The sequence below is a fragment of the Carlito syrichta genome, unplaced genomic scaffold (assembly GCF_000164805.1).
Source record: "Carlito syrichta isolate Samal-C Ts95f unplaced genomic scaffold, Tarsius_syrichta-2.0.1 Scaffold302305, whole genome shotgun sequence".
Classification (NCBI taxonomy): Eukaryota; Metazoa; Chordata; class Mammalia; order Primates; family Tarsiidae; genus Carlito; species Carlito syrichta.
In genome coordinates this window covers 10,288-31,766 of record NW_007246401.1, presented here as the reverse complement: position 1 = coordinate 31,766, position 21,479 = coordinate 10,288, and the positions used below count along the sequence as shown (strand labels likewise).

The window sequence follows — 21,479 nt, the reverse complement described above, 5'->3', positions numbered from 1 at the left end:
CAAAAGTACAGCAGCACAGCATTCCACACTTAAGCAGAAACAGAGCCCTCCAACAGGGGAATGTGTGGGTGAATGAGGAGAATGATAGAAGATAAATATTTAGAGCTGTTGTAAATGTTTTTTGTCTTGGAAAAAAATGGGGGAGACAATGATTTCTTCAGTATTTTCTGCTATTTCTATTAAAATGAGGTATAGAATGAAACAACTCAGAGCAAACAACCCATGAAGCCAACAATATTCACTGATGAAAATTATGGATGCTGGCTAGAGTATGTGCATTTATATTTAATACTTTAGTTTCATTTACATAAATTCTCATATTTGGACAAACTGAGACTCTATGCTAGAATCTCAGAGTCTGCCTATTCAGAATACAGGGAAGAAAAAAACCCAAAAAACTGTTAGCAGTGTAGTCAGAAAAAAGTAATCAGCAAGAAACAAATCTACTATCTCCTTAATCTTGAAAGGAAGTGGTTTTTAATTCACTTTCTTGGGTCATGGTGCTGATCACAATTGACAGGACAGCATGGTTCAACCCCAGGCACTCATTTCTAGTCATTAGCTCAAGTACTGATAACTTATTTCCAAGCCTGGGGATGGTAACATGCTGGGTCAAATTCTTGTGGGAACATATATTAAAAACCAAAACCCAAACCAAAAAGAACTCTACATATCGAATCCCCCGTTTTAAGTTACTTAAGACGCATGCTTTCCAGGGCAGAAGAGTTATATGCACCCTTGAGGTTTTCTTCCAGAGAAGTTTTATTTACTGAAACAAGTTAAGAATAATTTCTGCTTTGCAAAACACAAAACAGCAATAAAAAACAAGACAACAATCAACCCTCCTAGTGTACAGGCCGCTCTGAATCAGAAAACAAAATCCAAAATATTACTGCTGTAATGTCTGTCGTCATGTTCGACATCAACTAACAGATGCTTGCCTAGGCAAAAGCAAAACACAAAAGCCTCGGCGTGTGCCACGCTGACGTTATTTCCTGCATATTAGCAAAATTAAAACACATGTGCTCTCACCTGTTCCCAGTCTCTCCAGGGGATTCTGCCTGAGCAACAAGGTAATCAGATCCTGAGCATTGGCTGGGGGGGCCTCATCCTTCTCAGGCCAGTTGATCTCATCTAGATGGAGGAAAAGCAGTTTATTCTACTAGTGTTCAAAAGGTGGTCCCGGCCCCATAGCAGGGACATCACTGGGGAGTTTGTTAGAAATGCAGAATCTTAGGCCACACCCGCACCTACTGAAACAGGATCTGCATTGTAACAAGATCTCCAATTGATTTCTGCTCACAGTCAAGTTTGAGAAGCACTGTTTTGCAAGACATAAATAGCACAGATTTCTACAAGGAAGGAAGAGAATATTTCAATAATATTGACTCGTTTTTCTCTCCCAGAATTGGCTCCCAACAAGTTGCTCCTTCTAGTTATTAAGAGAACATCAGATTACAGAAATGCTAAACACCTGTGTTTTGGGGCTACCCATCCAGGGATTATCTAAGAGTAAGATTTTCTCTCTTAATTTCTTCAGCTGAGAATTTGCCCAGAGTCAGAGTTTTTCAGCTCTAAGAAGCAAAGAAGTGATTCTATAAAAATGACTATTTCCAGAGAGAAAGAAAAGGTCAATATACTAAGACTGAAGAAGAAGAAGAAAAAAATAATCACAGTAATAGTATTTAAAATGTCATAAATATTACACTACATTCTTATTCTAAAGAAGTTTGCCTGGAGATAGGTGTGCACGCGTGTGTGCATGGAAATGCAATAAAAACATGAGTTATTTCTGTGTGTGCTTGCCTCTAGCTTCCTCTGCCGCAGTTTAAATCTGATTTGGAAAATAAAACATGAATATGCATCTGAGCCGTAAGGCATCAAGAACAAAGCCAGCATTTGCTGCTCGCGTTAATTAAACAGTTGATTCCCCTTGCCATTCAGGGCCTTGGTATATCAGAAAACAGCCTAGTTATAAATCCATAAACAGCTCGGATATTGTATAAAAGGGTTATATACTGCAGGCAACTCACAAATCTGCTTTGTTAAAGTTCACAAATATGCCTGGCTTGCAAAGCCGGTGATAGAAAGTAGAGTTGTGTTTCTCCCTACTTCCACTGCTGGACCTTGTAAGCACAGTCCAGGATAGACCATGGGGTGGTAACTGATGGAGATGTCAGGGATGTCCAACAAACTTTCAAGGAAGAGCGTCCTTTTTGATCTACGTTTTGGGTAAATTTATAAAGTCAGCAGGTAGGGTAGTAATGATCCCTATTTAATTATCATTTAGTTCTGCCACAAGCCACATAACAATAGTTAGGGTCAGCTTGCAGGTTAAGATCTAAAAGTTATTGAATTTTAAATGAAAGATGAACAGCTGTTATAGAAATAACATTTCACCATAACAACTACCAATGAAATCATTAACAATCTGTGGATGCAATTTGCTTCTTTCCCATTCTCATTATTTATTATTTGGTAGACATTTGTTTTAGGGTTTATTACATTTTTTTTTGTTAATCTCTTCATTGTGCCACCAGCCAGTTTTCTCATTTAATATAAATGTTACCCATATTAACCTTTTCTTCCCTGGTGAAACTTTCCTGTCATGGAAAGGAAGACTGGAAGATAATTAAATCATTTGTAAACCCCATATCAATTTCTTTTGCAGAAAAAGCACATGATAAAAGTTGGTTACATTGCTAGTGTATTTCCAAATTCCATGTTAACAAAACTTCCTTGGATCAATTTTCAACAAAAATTGCTCTCTTGAGATTGTGAATGTCAGTTACATGCTAGGATGAGTAAGTTCTTTTAATTTGGTTGGTTCAATTGTTTGACAAAGGTTAACATTTTAGCAGAAAAAACTGCGACACTCGACAAATTTACATGAAAAAGCTGCTTCCCAAAAGTGGCTTAACGACAACTCCTGATATTTACCACTGATGACTTGTCCAAATAGCTCCTCTGGAGTATCTCCAAAGAATGGCACACATCCAACCAGAAATTCATAGAGGATGATACCCATGGCCCACCAGTCCACTGGCTTTCCATAGCCTTGCCTCAGAATCACTTCTGGTGCGATGTATTCAGGTGTGCCGCAGACCTAGAAGATGATTGCACTATTAGAATAATTGGAATATTAGACATGAATTAAATGAGCAAGATGGCTAACCACCAATTATTTTGCCCAGAGCACACCTGCCTGACCACATGGAACCATCGGCAAGGAGCTTAAGAACAATTTGATATACGTAGCTAAAATACCAAGGCAAAGAACCATTCTGAGACCATAGAAGGCAAGTTTAACATTGTGCTCTAATGTTACATGATAAGTCATGTTTCACGTCAAACTGAGCGTCTGACCCCGTTTGGTTGTTTTAGCTATTACATAATATTTAGAACATGTGTAATCCTTAAATTTAAAATTTTGAATCTGTCACTATCAGGGCGAGTTCTAGTAATTATATGACCGAAATATATTCACACTCTGGTTATTTCATAAAAGCAGTGACAGTTGAGATGTGTTTACCTTAAGTCACTTTACAATGAACAGATTGTGGGCACATGGTAATGAGGCATGCTTAAAGGGAAATGGGCCGTGGCTCGGATTTAGCAGCACGATTGTACAATGCATCACGAGCTTCACAAGTACTCTACTGAGATTCCTGAATTCCTTACAAAAACAGTTTCCCATTTGTCTCTCTCACACTCTCACTTGCGTGCAATTAGGTCGTTCATCTTGCTAATAGACCATAATGCTGGGGGAGGAACGTAGAAGAAGCGGACAGTTCAAAGATGCCCAGGGAGAAAAATGGAAGCAATCTGCACTTTATTATACGTAAGGCTGATACAGACATCTAAACCCCCAGCATTAATGTGAAGATGGCCTACCCGAGTTGGTTCTGAATATCAATGGCAATGACATACTTCCATACTCTGTACTTCTCCATAGAACTGACCAGCATCAAGCTCACCTGTTTATCCAGGAACTCTCGAGCATCCTTCTCAATGTGACCCTCATAAAGATTGGTGGTCATGCTCATCAGTCCCACCTTAGATAACCCAAAATCCGTCAGCTTTATGTGCCCCATGGAGGTGACCAACAAGCTAAGAAGCAGAAAAACATATAATACAACCATTACTTTAAAGCTGCTTATTTATTTTGGGTTCCTCCCTGCTCCCATCAATCTGTAAAACTATGTACTATGGTGGTACCAGGCTTATTACAAAACCCAGCCTGGAGAGAGATTAAGTCACACAGAGATATCAAATCTAGCCGCTGAGTATAATTCACAAAGGAGCGCCAGAGACAAGGGGTAGCTAATCTTTGTTGGTACAGCCACATATAGAAGCATTTACAACACTCTGAAACTCTTAGAAAACTTTTAAAAAAAAAAGTTTTCAAACAAAGTTTATTAGAGAAAGAAGGGAGAAAAGAAAGGGAGACATGTCAGAGCTACCACAAGCGAAATAAACCGCCTGAAAAATTCAAGTATGAAACTCTGACCCCTTTCCATTTCAGAATAAGAAAACAGAAAGGAAAGGGCTACCGGTAATCCCATGCCATACATCAGGAAGTAAGATGAGCAACTCCTCTGTGATTCAAATGAGACGTATAGAGAATATGGGCAGAAATCCATAGTATTGTTTCACATTTCAACTTCCAGTTCGAATTTAAATTTCTACTTATTAAGCACAAAAGCTATATTTCTTACACATACAAATAACTTACAATTGAATATATTACGCATTTTTCGTTTTGAGTTGAAAAATAAAAATTTTAAATAGTATATACACTGTTATAGCAATTAAAAATTTAAAAGAGCAGAAGGGTTAAAAAAAGATATTGGAAGGAAATATGCCAAATATCCAATATTTTAATAGTCATTGTCTTTCTTTGGTAACATTATAAATTTTTTTTTTCTTTTTTCTCTGTACTTACCAAAATTTCTGGAGTAAGCATGAATCATTTTTACCATAAACTTTTCAACACACTTAAAGTCATTACATATTAACGTATAATGTTTTTAGAGGCATCCCAAATGAATAGAGACAGCATGAAATATGCAATAAATGGTGTCAAGATGAAAAGCTAGTCATCTGGGGAAAAAAAAGTCTACCGGGTCTCAAATCAGATACCAAAATGAATTCCACATAAATTAAAAACTAATAAGAAATTAAATTGTGAATAAAATAGAATATATCAAGCATATCGTCTTGAAATAGGGAAGAATTATCTAAATGTGATACCAAATGCAGAAATAATATGTAGCATTCTATGTAGCTATCTAAAAGTTTACATCACTTTAAAAAAATTAAAAAGTTAACTAACACTGGATTTAAAATAATCCTCTTCTCTTATTTCTCTTAATTTTTTAAAATAAGCATCATATTCTTTAAAAAATTATATAAAAATTACCATAAATGCTGTTAAGACAACTCATTTCGGACATTATGAAAAACTTAAAATGTGCAAACTGCATTAAAAGTAAAAAAAAAAAAAAAGTACAGACATATGAAAACTCTGTATTATGTAAAAGAAGACATATGTTTCATCAGTGTACATACTTGTCTGGTTTTAAATCCCTGTGAACAATTCCATAATTATGTAGATATTCCAAGGCCAAGACAGTCTCAGCAAAGTACATTCGTGCCATATCAACAGGGAGAGGACCCATATTTTTCATTAAGGTAGCACAATCTCCCCCTATAAAATAGAGGAAAAAGATTTAGTTAGGTGGATTAACAAAGACCATCAGTTTTGACTGCAGAATTTCAAAGTGGAATCATCTTTACCCATAGACACAGTATATCATATTCATAAGTGAAGCCTGTGTATTAAATAATTGTGCTTCTAATGAAGATATGGTGTGGAGAAAATATCGATTTTTATTTAAGCAGTGTTCACAAGAGAGAGGGTTTGGCTCTGAAATGGAACTGTACTTTGAAGAACGGCTAGCATAATTTTAGAATCATGGTAACAATTTGAAATACATCAGTATAAAACATGGATTCTAGAATCAGACTAGCTAGTCCAAATCCTAACTCTGCCTCTTGTAGGCTGAGAGGTCTTAGGCAAAATACTCTTGGTTCTTTCATCTGCAATTTCAGTATAGCAGTAAAAATGTCATCCTTTGTAAGACTATTGTGAGGATTAAATAAAATAATCTATGTAAAGAATTTACATAATCTATGTAAAGAATCTACGTAAATAACCTATGTCCAATACATACTAAATATGTGGCAAGTATTAGTTGTTGTTAAAATGACCACAGCAAAGGTTAATAAAGCAAAACATTGGTGTGGTAGAAAGAATAATGCATGTAAATCAGGAAAACTATGTTTTCATCTTTTATCTACCACTCGGTATCTAGTATATCTTCCTTTCTCGAACTTCATTTCACTCATATACTAAATGGGAAGGTTTAACTGAAAGGATAGCTAATGTTTCCTTGAGTTTGATGGTTTGGAAATCCTGTTCAATGACAAGAGCTTAAACTGGATGCTTTGAAAACTGGTTTGGCCTTTCCTGATCTAATCATTTAATTAGCTTTGTTTATGCCAACAAGTCACGGTTACTTGAATACTCAGAAACTGAATGTAAAATGGATGGAAATACGTTTACTTGGAACAACCAAAAGGTAGACCACAGACCTCTTAAAAAAAAGAAAAGATAAAGTTGAAAATCAGGAACACTGGCTGGATTTCCTTGACTGCATCTCCTTTTCTCTAACTCACTTTTTAATTTCTTACCAGAGACTGAAAAGGATATACTTTCAATTCATTCTTTAAAGAAGAGCAATTGTAATGAATGCTTTTATGACATGTAATAAAAATAAGTAGGAAAAATCCCATCACCTATATTCCAGCTTTAATGACCAATTGAGAGGAGGTAGTTAGGATTAAAAGCTATTAAAAAAGATAAACAACCTTTTCCCAAATAGCAGTAATTTTCCCTGTGTTAGAGTAGAACAGGCACTTTACAAGCAATTATCAGAAGATAATGACTGGGAATACAGCCATCTCATTGCCTGGCTTCAGTTCCTAGGTGGATACAGCCATCATGCGGCACAGATACAGAAAGTTTCAACCACACAAATGAGCAAGGGATTTCTGGGTACAGGTGTCATGTTCCCTGTGTCAGAGATTGATTTACCTTCCACATATTCCATGACCATGCACAAATGGCGCCTTGTTTCAAAGGAGCAATACATGCTGACCACAAAGGGGTTTTCTGCAAAAGTCAGGATATCCCGTTCCACAAAGGCCTGTTGGATCTGGTTTCGAAGGATGAGATTCTGCTTGTTAATCTTCTTCATGGCAAACCTCTGCCGGGATTCCTTATGCCGGACAAAGTAGACCGCCCTGAAAAGGAGCACAAGTATTAGGGTTCACAAGAAGAGAGGAGGGAAGGATGTTTGGGGGATACAGGAAACCATGGGATCAACTTTCTTGATGTTCTCATGGCAGCTGGAATTCAGCTCCCACAAGCTAAGCTGAGGTTACAAACATCCCGTTCCAGGCCAAACTCCTTGGGCTAGATTGATTTTTAAAAAAAAATTCTTTCAATAAAGGTCAAGGTTTAATATATAAGGCATCAAATTCATCGTGACTCCTGAAGGAAATAAAACAGACAACCCCAAAGTGAACTCTTTAACAACATTTCTCAATTTTCCAATAGCTAGTTAGTATCTTCAGTTTTTCCACAAACACAACAGAATCCAATATATGTCATAAAAAAAAGAATTAACACATTTACATATATATCACAAGTTAATCCTTTCTAGCATTAGATATATGCTAGGCACCTTTTCTTGACTGACTAAAGCAGTAATTTTCTAAATAACACCCTTGGGATCTGCAAAAGTGACCATAGCTTTTAAAGACTATTTGGTTTCTGACTGAGAGTAACTTACTTTCCATGAAATTTCCAGATAAATTAGTAGTATGTGACACATGATGTGAGGCTGTCCTGCAATGAAGAGTAGTATATTTCCTCACTGTAGACCTCAGCATGTGCTATTCCCTACTATGGCTTTTTTCATAGGAATTGCATTTCCCAGCATAAAAGGGGCCCAGTGATGGAGCTTATTTCATCTCCCTCCTGCCCATATCCAGGGTGTCAGGAAACTTTATGACCAGACCAGGCTGCACTCAATCTAGGCCTAAAGCTTCACCCAAGTACTTTATAGAGCCAATTATGGCTAGGTAAAGACAAGGACTCCCTGAGGCTTGGGATGATGTGAAAAAAAGAATTAGGAGGATGAGTCTTCTTTTTTTTCCCTTATTATTTTTGCTTATTGCCTGTATAATTGCAGAAGGAGGAAGAGCCTTAAAAGCCCACCTAGAAATGAGGAGGAAAATGTCTTAGAAGGGCTCCTCTCCTCACAAGTCCTCCTCACTTATCAGTATTATGGAAGAACAGGTTTGAACTCTCCAATGCTCAACCACGAAACAGTTTACCTAAAGAGTCTTTAATCACAGTATAGTCTTTCCAGTAGCCTGCCTTCTAAAACAAGAGGTTATGTGATCTGAAGTGCATTTTCCACTAGTTACCGCATTATCCCTGAACAATGACTGCAAGGGGGTCTAGGACACCCTGCGCTCCAGCTGAATCAGTATATCAGGGTGACTCACAGACATAAATCTCAAGTATATTCAATCCCAGTTTAATAAATATGCCGGGCTCGGTGGCTCAGCCTGTAATCCCACGCCCTGGGAGGCTGAGGTGAGTGGATTGCCTGAGCCCGTGGGTTCGAGACCCGCCTGGGCACCTTGGCGAGACCTCATCTCTACAATAAATCAAAAATCACCCGGGCGTGGTAGCGCACACCTGTAGTTCTGGCTACTCGGAAGGCTGAGGCGGAAGGATCACCGGAGCCCAGCGGGTCGAGGCTGCGGTGGCCGGGAGGGGTCACTGCACTCCAGTCTGAGTGACAGAGTGAGACTCCAACTCAAAAAATAAAAAAAAAATAATAATTAAAAAAAAATTAAATAATAGCATTTTTCCCTTAAGTGTTCAGAGCTAGAAGCTACTTTTTCTTTCAAGTATGTCTATTTTTATTTTTTCTCCACTCACAACATCACATGGTATATTCTTTATGTCTGTAAACATTATTAGTATTTTGCTTTGCTCCTTTGTTTGCTCTCTCCTCATTTATTTGGTTTTGTAGTTCTTTTTTTGCTGTATAGTAAAAGCTCTCGTAATCACACTACATATAACCAACGCATGGAATAACCTGGTCCTCTTATGCCTCCAGTAAAGCAGCCAGTCAGGTACCCGATGCTTTCCACATGGGCTGGCGCTTCTTTTTATGATGGCCAGACACTTGGGCCACTACCAGTTGGGTTTATTCCCACACCTGTTTTGCTGGCTAGACTTGATATCAAGATTAACTAACTTAAACTGATGAAACATGAGCATGAAAATGAAAAGCAGTATTGTTTATTTTTAAAAAATAAAACTAAACTAAACAAATGTTTTGGAAAGTAGTAGTCAATGTGAGTTACTAAATAAAATTCCTATTGATTTAGTGTGGGTGAGATTTCCAGAAGTTGAAAAACTAATAAAAATCCAGATTTCTACATTCAGATTGCTTCAAGTTCTCATTTCACCTTTAAATAAGCTACAATTGGAAAACAGAAACAATGTATTATAAATATGGTTTCTATTGGCTATCTTTAAAAAAGCCTTACATCAAAAGACCAGTACATTTATATATATTTTGGTAAATTATAATGTGTAAAGGACATGCCTTTTTTTTTTGTTGAAGATTTCCTACTTTTACCATCTTTTTAATTAACCACCAACTACTGGTTCTTTCGGTATCAAATTAAAGCTTTTTACTATTGTTTTCTTTTTCCAGTTACTGGTTGGATACAATGAGAAATCCATAGATAACTCAATCTGCTCCCAATCAAATAACGGAGCAGGGAAGACAGATACAAAAGAGCCCAGAAAATAACTTGGCTACCCTTAAAGTATAAGCTAGGCATTGGTAAACACATAAGGTCATTAAAAGGGTTTTTTAAAAATAGAGAATATGCTTTTTTAAAATGAAATCTCGAATTCAATGCTGAAAGAAAAAAAATCTTTCTATAACAGCTTGCCTATTCTTGAGAGTCCACTGGAATATAGCTTTCTTTCTTCAATATTTAATTGTAAGTTTAGTGCTAAGGGTCCTTAGTCATATATTATGCATTTTACAGACTACCACAAGGTTGCCATTTTAATTTTCAATCAAGCATCACCATTTCTTACACAAATAATTGCTCTGCAATATGTTTGAGAATAGAAAGTGGAGGAAGAGGAATAGATTTGTATAAAATTTTACAAAATAATAAGGAGAATGATGCCTCAAGCCCAATTTGACAGCATTCTGACTAGATCTCTCTGTGGCACTGTATAAAAAAAATGGCTTTCTATTGGCTTCTCAGATTTTCAGTTCATAAACTTTGGTTTGACTTTCTGCTTTCCCTTGCTATGATATACTTAATCAAATAATCCTTAGGGAAACTGACCAAAACCAACTGAAATTAATCCTACAGGTAGCTTGAAATATTACTGCCTCAGGAAACACCTATCTTGACCTAATTAGAATTAGTTGTAGCTGGGTTTTGTTTGTGTTCTCTTCTTGGGTTTTTACATTTCTATACTGCTTTGGGAATATTATGCCTCATACTGAAATATGCTTAGTGAGCAATAATTATAGTCTCTCATATACGTTTTTACTCATTTTCTATACAGTCGATGTTCCAAATCTAAATAAACTCAGAGAAAGAGATAAGAGAGGAGGAGAGGAGAGGGGAGGGGAGGGGAGAGAAGAGGAGAGACAAAAAGACGAAGAGCATCTGACAGACAGACAGGTGACACTTAAGCAGACTGTAGACCTCCCAACGTTATCAACTACACTGAACTGAATCGGACCCACATTTCTCTGCTTTCTGGTCCCAAGGGTTGGGCTTGCTTTGAAGATGTTGCTTCTGTCTCTTTTCCTGCACTGACCTCCCTGTGAAACAGGAAAACCCGAGGGCGGGAGGTGACGCACGGGGAGGGGCAACCAAGGACCCTAGCTCTCTCTGAGCCAAGTTATCTCCTCCCAAGCAGAATGGAGGTTTGGGAGGGTGGGAAGTCGAATCAGAAGCTGACAGCATCCAGAGCAGAATAAAGTGGCCCTCTCGGGAGCAGGAACGTCTGATGCGTATATTATGCGTGAATCTCAGAGGGAAACTGACATGAAGGGCTACAGGAAGAGCATGTGGGGGGGGGCGCCTATGCCAACTTGTGCACATGGGTCTCTCCAGTACACGCCCCTGGTCCCTTGAGAGGTGAAAGAGAAGAATGTGCGTCAAGGTTAGAAGAAAATAAAAATGGGAGCGATATGGTGCATTTTCAAATTTAGTTTTTATTTTTAGAGATGGAGTCTCACTATGTTGCCCAGGCCAGAGTGTAGTAGCTATTCAAAGGGGCCATCATAGCTTACTGCCTCCTCCAAACTCCTGGGCTCTGGCTCAGCCTCCTGAGTAGCTAGGACTGCAGGTGTGCACCACCACACCCTGCTAAATTTAGTTTTTTTCTCTTAAAAAATGTTAAGTCAATTTGAAAACATTTGAAGATATAATGTAAAACACAGGTGGACATGCTCAATGGAAGAAGCAGGACCTCTACAACCCATTAAAGAGAGCTAAAAATGACAACAAAAGGATACCTGTAACAGAGAGAAGAAAGCTCTACTTGGAACCAGAGTATCTGTGACCATGTCTATGAGCCCCTCCTTTCCTACAAGTGATTAGAACTAATATTAACTACCACATGGGGCTCTTGTGAGAAGAGAACATCTGTAAGTAAACTAGTTCAGTGCCTGGCACATAGCACCAGCTTTCTACAAAGTGCTAAGTTGGCATAAAGGAAGGTTTAACTTCCAGTCAGGGATCACAAACACATTAGGCACAGAAGGAAATCTGATGTTTATTGAATTGGTTTTACAACATGAATTTTTACCAAGTGTGATGTTGAGAAACCCATGTTGCGTGTTTTAGCATGACAGGCAGAAGCCCTTCCTAATAAGAGAAAGAGGTCCCACCACCTTCTGACAAGTCATGGGATCAGTGACTCTCAGAGCCACTGATACGAGTGATGGACCCTGTTACACAGACTCCTGGGAAAGCCTCTAAGAGTCCAGTTCATCTACCCATAGAGGGATCTATTTGTTAGCCAGTTCACATAAGCCTTCAATCAGCATCTCGAATGGGTGAGCCAGTGGGGGTAGCTCCATTCAAATTTCACATTAAGGACTATTAAAATATGGAGCAAATCTGTTGGAAATATAATGAGAAATTAAATCTGAGAAGAGCAAAAAGAAAAAAAAAAGGTTTGGCTGATTGTAGGATGCCTTGGCCTATATCCTGAGTGTTTACTGATTCACAGCTTGTTGAACTTCTTGTATATTCCCAACCATTCCCTGGAGTGTGATATGCCTTATCTACTACACAGTGGTTTAATTGCACTACAAGTGAGTTTAGTCAGTCAGTTAGAACTCCAAATACTGCTAAGATATATATGCCCAAGTTTTGTAAAAGTGGTACTTCACAGATAATCTTGTTGCAGAATTCTACTGCCAATAAAATCTAGCAGTGTTCTAACTCATATATCCGCTGAACCAAAGTTTAGTCTTCACCCTAACGAAGAAAGAAATCCTCAGATCAGCTCCAAAAGTATAAAGAACTAAAAAATAAATTATAAACAAACAAAGGCCACAAACAACCATGTGTTTGAACAACCTCCCTAGGTAGAAAAGTTTCAAAGAGGTCCTTGAAGGAAATAAAACACTGCAAAAATATAACATCAGAAAGCATGTATAAACTACATCAGGAAATACGCCATTTGACATATCCTGAAAACAAATCAGTGAAGCACAGAAAGGATTCACAGATATTTAAGTTCTTCACTAAGTTAATGGTGTGGAAAATATTAGAGGTGAAAAAATAGTAAGAGAAACATCCCTTGTGGCACAACAAAAGTCGCTTTTATTTCATGCGCTCACATGTGTGATAAGTGGCAATAAATGTCCATGAGATGGTTTATTGCTCTCCATATACAGATGGAATTGGGATTCGCACTTAATTAAATGAGAATTCTTGGGCTGTCTAAATGGATCGGGTCATAGCTTGTGCATTAATAACCCTTCCAAACTATTTATTAGTAACTCAGAAGAATCTTGTCACTATTTACCTATGCCATGAGAGGGAAAGAGTGTGTCTATAAAAACAGATCCAGGAAGGAGCACCATTAATGTGATCACACCATAGAGCTCAATTTAAAAATCCTGCTGTAATAGAAACACTAAAATAAATGAATTGCTTTAAATTTTCAACCAGCCTTATTTAAATATTTTTCTTATCATAGAGAGACAGGAAATATAGGCTAGTTCTCACATAGCAAATACAAAAATCATATATATGTAATTATATTCAACATATATACAACAAAGAGTCAAGTACTTCTGAACCCAAAGGCAGAATGAAAGGTAGAATGAACATATAAAAATTTCCTTTACTTTATTAAATCTTTCTCTCCAGTGCTCTAAAATAACTCCTAAGTCACTTGATATATTTCCTGATGGAGTATCCAACAAGAAGTAATTTTGGCTATACACTACGCCCCTCAAGGAAGAAAGAGTGATCTGAAAAGTCAAGTCAACATCTATTTAGCACGAGATAAATGTAAAAAATAGATATATTATCTAGATGTGTTAAATATAATAGAGAGCTTTTCTTGAATTACTCACCCATAGGCTCCATTGCTAATCAATTTAATTGTTTCAAAATCACTTTCCCGAGGTTTCCTTCGAAGTTTTAGGGAAGCATTTGAGCTCTTGGAAACAAAATATGAAAGTTAAAAAGCAGTTCAGAAGTTTGAGAAAATTATTTTATCAGCAAAGCAGATCACACCTGAAGTATACAAGCTATGCTGTTTAGTGGGTATTGGAGTCAAAGGAAATTGGGGCCAGTTCTACAGGTTAGTCTTCCACAGCAGGGCTGACAAACTGCTCCTTGTGACATTGTCTCAGTTGCATTTACGTGAACCCACATTGCTAGAAGATCAAGGAAAGTTCCTTATTTTAATTTCTCTCTGTAAACTACTCAGGTTGGCCTTGGAGTATTTTAACATTTTGAGGTTTAAATCCAAAATGCCAAACCTTCCTTCTGGTTTTCAGCCAACAAAAAATGGGCCAGAGTGGCCCCACACGAGGCTGGGCTGCTGTGGCCTCTCCATCCCTGACCAGAACACGTGGATTTCATCTCTGTGGTGATCTTCCTTGCTTGGAGGAGTGGTAGGCAACAACCACCCAAGTGGCAGGGAACATCCAAGCGTAGAATGCCTTTCTTTACTTGCCAGAGATGTTACTATGGCTTAGTTAGCAAATTTCAAAACTGACAACACTTTAAAAGTTTAGTTCAAAGAACAGGAATGAACAAAGTGCCCTAAAAAATAAAAAAAAATTCTCTCATGCCCCTTTGATCTCAGCACTGAAGATGGTGTTAACAACCTCTTTGCTCCTTTCTGCAGAGTCCAGAATGTTCTTCCCATTGTTTTGGAAGAAAGACCCTGATTCTGAGGTGGGTGGCACCCTCCCTACTCAGTACTAACATCGCTGACCCTGTGGCCCCACCCATCTTTAGAAGACTTAGGTATCTATGTTACTCTCTGCCTGAGTTCCTTTGCCATCCTGGATGTCTTCAGCATCTACACAGATAATGCACTCAACACTCTGGCCTCCAGGCTACCTGACCTATTCAACTCAAACAACCATCTGGTTTCCTCTACTTTTCCTTGGCCTCTGGTCGTAGGATCTAGAGCTACCTAGTCATTATCTGCCAGCAATCCATCATGGAAAATGTAACTGAAGACTGGTGTCACTTACTCCCACAATTACTGTTCTTTCATGGTTTTGAAAGGCTACAAGTCTCTATTCAAGGTTCTCTTTTCTTATTAACTCTTCCCTACCCTCAGTAATCTCATTTTTGTTCATGGATGAGTCCGAAGTCACCTCCACATCTACCGGAAATTCTCCTTTTGAGTGCCAGAAGGTATCAGACCTTGTAGACAATTGCCAGTTGAATGGCTCTTCATGAATGTTGTAAAGGAACTTCAGATTCAACACATTCAAAATAATGAGTTATGATAATAAATTTAATAAAAACAGCTAATATTCATTAAGCACTTACTATATGATACTGCCTTAGCCATTTTACATAGACTATCTCATTAAATCTTTTGTGTCTATTTTACAGATGGGGAAATTGAGGCACAGAGACATTCCCCCCTACCTACCCACACACCACAGGTAGTAGAAGGTGAAGCCGTTTTCAAATCTAGGCAACCTGCTAAGAACCCAGGCTATGCAGCCTGCTCCGGCTTTCCTGACCACTAGCCTGCTCCATCCTGATTTCTCTTTTGGTGTCCACAATTAGGGAGAATGGCACCAGCTTGCAGGGTCTCTGGCCTGCCAATGCTGCAGCCTCTTAACTGGCCTCTGCATGGTCAGTCTCGCTGCTCTCATGCTTTCTACACTGCAATCGCCGTGATGTTTTTTTTCAAGCCATAACTCTGAGTCATCTCTTTGTCTACTTCTCCAGCTCCCATATATGAGGGGAGAACCCCCTCCCAAAAGACGAAATGATCTTTTGGACGGTTGACCCTTTGTAGTACAGACTTCCCCCACTAGGTGAGTGTTCTAGGAACCCATCTGCATCGATGTACCAGTTAGTGTTGTTGTGAGAGGCTGCTTTCGGGTTCAGTGATTCATTTCTTGGAAATTCTTTCAATGTGTTTGGCCATTCCATGATGGGTGACTTACGAATGCACCTGCCCACACCACGCTGGAGTGTTCAGCAGCTTTGGACAAAAAGTGGCATGAGCCCCGTGGCCTCCCTATTCACCTGATATCAACCTGTGTGACTCAAAGGGGATCGTTTTGCCCATGTGGAAGAGGTGACACAAAAAACAGCAAAAGCAATAAAAGACATCAAAACTGACGAGTTCAGACCAGGCTTGGTGGCTCAGCCTGCAATCCCAGCACTTTGGGAGGCCGAGGGGAGTGGACTGCCTGAGCCCGCGGGTTCGAGATCCGCCTGGGCAACTTGGCAAGACCTCATCGCTACAATAAGTCAAAAAACCAGCCGGGCGTGGTAGCGCACGTCTGTAGTTCCGGCTCCTTGGAAGGCTGAGGCGGAAGGATCGCCGGGGCCCAGCAGGTGGAGGCTGCGGTGGCCGGGAGCGGAGTCTGGGGGACAGAGTGAGACTCCAACTCAAAAAAAAACCCCAAAAAACTGACGAGTTCAAAAACTGTCTTGAGCAGTGGAAAAAGCATCTCAATAGGTGTATTGCATCAAACAGAGAGTACTCCGAAGGTGACTGAAGTTTAAACATGTAAGAATAAATACACAATTTTTTAATTAATAAGTTCTGGCTTTCTAGGGGTCCCCCCTCGTACCCATTCATTTCCTCCAAAGCTCAGTCACTTCTCATTGCCCTTAAGACAAAGAAAAAAACTAAGCATGAACACCAGGGATTTAGGTGTCTAGTTTTTACTCAAGTCTCCAGTTTCTCCTGTCTCTCTCTATCTTAGCCCTCAGATGTACCCTACATCTGAAATATTCCCTCTGCCCTTTCTTATGCTAGTAATTTCTTACATTTCAGCTCAAGTGCCATTTCCTTGAGAAATATTTCGGGGCTGGACAGACTAGGCCAATCTATTTATGTTCTGTTGTAGTAGCACATGGTCTCTTTTCTTCACAGATCTTATTCATGTATATCATTTTTATTTTTTGTTTGTGATTTCTTTTTATCATTTTTTTTTTGGAAAGAAGGGGCTCAAATTGTATGTCTAACACCTGGCACAGTGCCTTGTACACAAATGCACAATAAATATTTGTTGAGCTAATAAATTAACATAGCCAAAGCCTTCAGATGTTAATAAACAAAAATCAACATCATATTTTATTTAATCAAGAAAGATACTTACACTTACTGATTCATCTGTTTCTGGTGTTTCCGCTGTTCCACTATCATAGTTTCCCAACTGAGCCATTTCTAAGTTTTAAAAAAAGCAAAGTTTAGGAAAAATATTACAATTAGATACAAGTACTAAGCTAAAAGAAAAATGATTTCTCCAATATTAAAAAAAAATTTACGGTTACTTCAATGTGCTCAAAGAAAATGTTAAATCCAAAATGGCAAAAACCAACAACTGATATTCTGAAATCATTCATTATACACCCTTCCCTGGAACTCCATTTCTTATGAGAATTAGATTAGAGAATCCAGCTAGCAGGATTCACTGGCTGAGGCAATATTATTAATCTCTTAGAACTTTTCATGAACACTGCATCTGATAAGGCACATAAAGCTCTTAGCATGCTGACTAACAAAAATTAAGTGCTCATTAAATGTCGACTGTTATTTATTATCTTATGTAAAGTAGTCAACCCTAGGCCAGATGTCACATGCTTGACACCATCCTAAGCACTACCCTGGTGGATCAGTTAAAAGAGACAAAAATTTCAAATTGTTCAACCCATATTGAAACGTCTCCTTGAGTCTATATAATGTAAATGAGAAAATCTAATCATTTTACTGTTCGTTTTCTTTTCTATACTTTTCTTAAAAATCATGTTTTGCTAAAGAACATGAAAGCATTTTCTCTGAAACTTTGATAGGGCTTATCTGAGTGGTAGGATCATAGGTAATTAGTATTTTCTTCTCTTACTTGTATTTCCTAATTTTTCAAAATTGAACATGCCTAATTAAAAGCTCCAGCTTTTAGTTACATATTTTATATGTATCTAAAATTATTTCTTAGGCTCTTATTTCAGGTAGGTGTGCTCTTGTAAATATACTCATCTTTTTGGGGCAGAGACTAAATAAGTATATACTATAATAGTAAGAAATATGAAGTAAAACAACATTGGAGCATTACCTTTAGATAAAAATGTACAAACTCTAGATTCTGAAATAACCAGATACTCAGGTTACTTTCCCAGGTTATCTCTAAGGGAAACTCCAGAACAAAAATGAGCTTAGCACAAACTATGCACTTTCTTGGTGTCATTCATATCATGCAAACATCCAAAGTGACTAGTACCTTAGATTTATGAACTTGAAGGTGAACTACAATGTATACAATTGGAGGGGCTTTCAAGGAAAGGGGCAAAATTTAGTACTGTTCTTATTTTTTAAGAGACAGGGTCTTGCTCTGTCTCGCAGACTGAAGTGCAATGGTGCAATCGTAGCTCACTACAGCCTCAAACTCCTGGGCTCAAGCAGCCTTAGCCTCTGAAGTAGCTGGGACTATAGGCGCATGCCACAATGCCCAGCTAATTAGCATTGTTTAAATAAAGAAGCAACAGTAGCTAGCATTTATTATGCAATTACTATGATAAGAAATTATGGAGATAAGCTCATATAATCCTCAAAACACTCCTATAAATAGGTACTATTATTATCTCATTTTTATGGAAGGAACTGAGGCACAAAGAAGTACATTGATTGGATGGTCAAGGCCACACCAAGTGCAGCGATGGCTTCAGGGTGTGGTTCTAGTCTTCAAAGGACAGGCTTTAATGTTAATTTCAATGTTGACAGGAAAGGGAAGCAAATATAGATCAATCAGAGTTTGGAATCCTTTATTAAATTACCTGGGGAAGTCATATTTTAAGTGTTAACAAAGAAACTGAAAACAATCCTCAGATCTGAATTAAGAAAATTAAATGTAATGAATTAAAAACACAACTCTGTGATAAATTTATATTACTAAACTCCAAGTTTGCCAATAAATTTATATTACTAAGCTCCAAGTTTGTCAAAGGTCACTATTCACTTTTTAAAAGGTTCTATAAAGGTACATAAGTGGGCTTCAGATTATGCACCTACTAAAATTTGGCCTACAGTAATATCTATTGCCAGGTAAGAAAAGAACCCACTGGGTCTATAATTCAAGGTCTGACACAATCTTAGCTACACCGGCGTGAAGAGTCACTATAATATATTTTGACAGCTTCCCCACTCCAATTATTTTCATAAAAAAACAAATTAAAAGATGGTTCTGTTTTAAATAGAGTTTCTGCTAAATAACTATTATCTGGGAAATACATATTATTTGTAAACAGTGGGTAGTGATGGAATGGAACCAAGAGTCAGCTTTTGAAACAGGAAGCTAAGACATCATTTTGTAATGCCTGAAGTGAATTTTAAAACTCATCTAAATACCATTAAACATCTGCCCTTTTTATTTCATTGATTTAAACCATTTCTGAAGACTCATGATTCAGAAAGGTAAAGATGGTAATTTAAAAGCCATGGGGAAAAATCTCTCCCCAGGGAACTTTTCAGAGAAGCAGCCACCAGTCTCTGATAAGTGATGAATCTGTTGTGGTATTGCTTTCAGTACAGTATAAATTTATCTGGCATTATCTCACAGTAATGCATGCATCATTTCACTGGAAGCAAAGAGAGGATGGCCCTAAGAGCAAACAAAGCCAGGGAAACAGAAGAGCAGGGCAGAGAGCAGCAGGTTCCCTGGCTTTAGATGGGAAAATCTCCGTGCCAACATTTACCACCACTACAAACAATTTAGCAAGACAAACACTGTTTGCAAATTCAGTTTAATGAACCAGAAAGACAATTTTGAATGAAAGAGTCCATGATAGTTTTTGAGTCTTTTTGGGCAGTATATAACCTAAAAGTTATGAATAACAACTCCAAGCAATAATTAACAGGAACAGGCTATAGGGGACAGAGTCATTTACCAATATTAGCTTTTTGAAAAGTCACTAGCAGGAGGCTTCCTCTCTCTGTATTTAATACAATGATACCTTTTAAAAAAATCTGAATCTACCATAAATTCTTTCATCAGCTTAAAAAAAACATTCTTTTTTTCCCATGGCCCTTTGACATATTACCATTTTTATACTTTCTTGAGACAAGGAAGCACAAATATACCCATCGATACTGCACTCAATTTAAAGTAATCTACCATCGCTTGCATTACTTCCAAATTAAGTTTAAATGTCAATTTAATTAATGGTAATTAATTTCTTTAGCAACATTTTAAAAATTAAAAGTACCCTTAAGAAGAGTCTAACTGAGCTTTGCAAGAGAAAAAATACTCAAAGACTGAAATCTAAACTCTTCTGGGATGCTCTGGCATTCTCAGGCTGATGGGCCTTGAGAATTTCAAGGACTGTCCCCACACTCAAGGTAACCACAAAATGGTCTGTGCTTATTAACTCCTGAAGACTCAACTTACGGCTGTTTACTTCAAGTCACAACTAGTCCCCAAAGATGGACTTTTCTACAGAGCCAAAACATGAGGGAAAATAAAGATTTGCCACTGAGTACGTATATGAGGCCACAGTGGGCAAGTAAGTAAAAGGTTGGGCCAACCGGCCCGCACTGTACTCACCTTCCAAAGGATCCTTATTGAGTCCCAGCTGGCTGATGATGTACCTGGGAATGTCAGTTTTAATGCCCTGTCCTTCTTTTGCATGGCCTTCTGCTGCTTCCAGTAGGTAGTAAAATTCTTCGGGATCAAATTCCTAGCAGAAGACAAATACAGATGGATACTTCTTTGAGCCAAAACTGTCTGAGGATTTATTACATAAATCCCATTCACAATAAAACTGCTGGATATACATTGTTGTAGGTTATTTATACAGCAAGGAGGTAAATGGCTTTAGAAAGTATATAATTCTCACTTCATATTTGAAGTCTATTTATATTCTAAACCAAAACATTTATACATATGATAACCCAAAGATAATGATCATTTCCAATTTCCTTATAATATAACTCTGAAGGTACTATGCTCCACTTAAGAGCTCTAGTTCACTGAAAGTGAACAGGTCTGATTTTGTTTGTTTGTTTTTGTTTTTTGGAGTTGGAGTCTCACTCTGTCACCCAGGCTAGAGGGCAGTGGCATGTTCCCGGCCACCGCAGGCCTCGACCTGCTGGGCTCTGGCGATTCTTCCTCCTCGGCCTTCCAAGTAGCTGGAACTACAGGGACATGCTACCATGCCTGGCTAATTTTTTTTTGATTTGTTGTAGAAACAAGGTCTTGCCAATTTCCCCGGGCGGGTCTCGAACCCGCGGGCTCAGGCAATCCTCTCACCTCGGCCTCTCAGTGCTGGGATTATAGGCTGAGCCACCAAGCCTGGCCAGGTCTGATTTTTAATTGCACCTTTTCAACAAAGTTTTAAAATGTGGTGATTTCCATTCAGAAGATTTGAGATTCAGTTTCTCTCTCACACAAGGAATAGTGTTAGAAAATATTTACTGGCCGGGCTTGGTGGCTCAGCCTGCAATTCCAGCGTTTTGGGAGGCCGAGGTGAGTGGATTGCCTGAGCCCGCGGGTTCGAGACCCGCCTGGGCAACTTGGCGAGACCTCATCTCTACAATAAATCAAAAATTAGCTGCT

At 38.3% G+C, this 21,479-nt stretch overlaps 1 protein-coding gene across 1 annotated transcript in view; it reads right to left on the bottom strand.

Moving 5' to 3' along the window:
• MAST4 (microtubule associated serine/threonine kinase family member 4) overlaps positions 1-21,479 on the bottom strand; it is a gene marked incomplete at its 5' end in the record, with an annotated part of 65,864 nt that overhangs the window by 35,435 nt on the left and 8,950 nt on the right. Inside the window, 8 exons of the mRNA XM_008056267.2 lie at positions 1,033-1,134; positions 2,941-3,106; positions 3,978-4,110; positions 5,572-5,710; positions 7,160-7,368; positions 13,791-13,876; positions 17,031-17,098; positions 20,469-20,601. Coding sequence (XP_008054458.1) covers positions 1,033-1,134; positions 2,941-3,106; positions 3,978-4,110; positions 5,572-5,710; positions 7,160-7,368; positions 13,791-13,876; positions 17,031-17,098; positions 20,469-20,601 — 1,036 coding nt within the window. The remainder of the gene's footprint in view (positions 1-1,032; positions 1,135-2,940; positions 3,107-3,977; positions 4,111-5,571; positions 5,711-7,159; positions 7,369-13,790; positions 13,877-17,030; positions 17,099-20,468; positions 20,602-21,479) is intronic.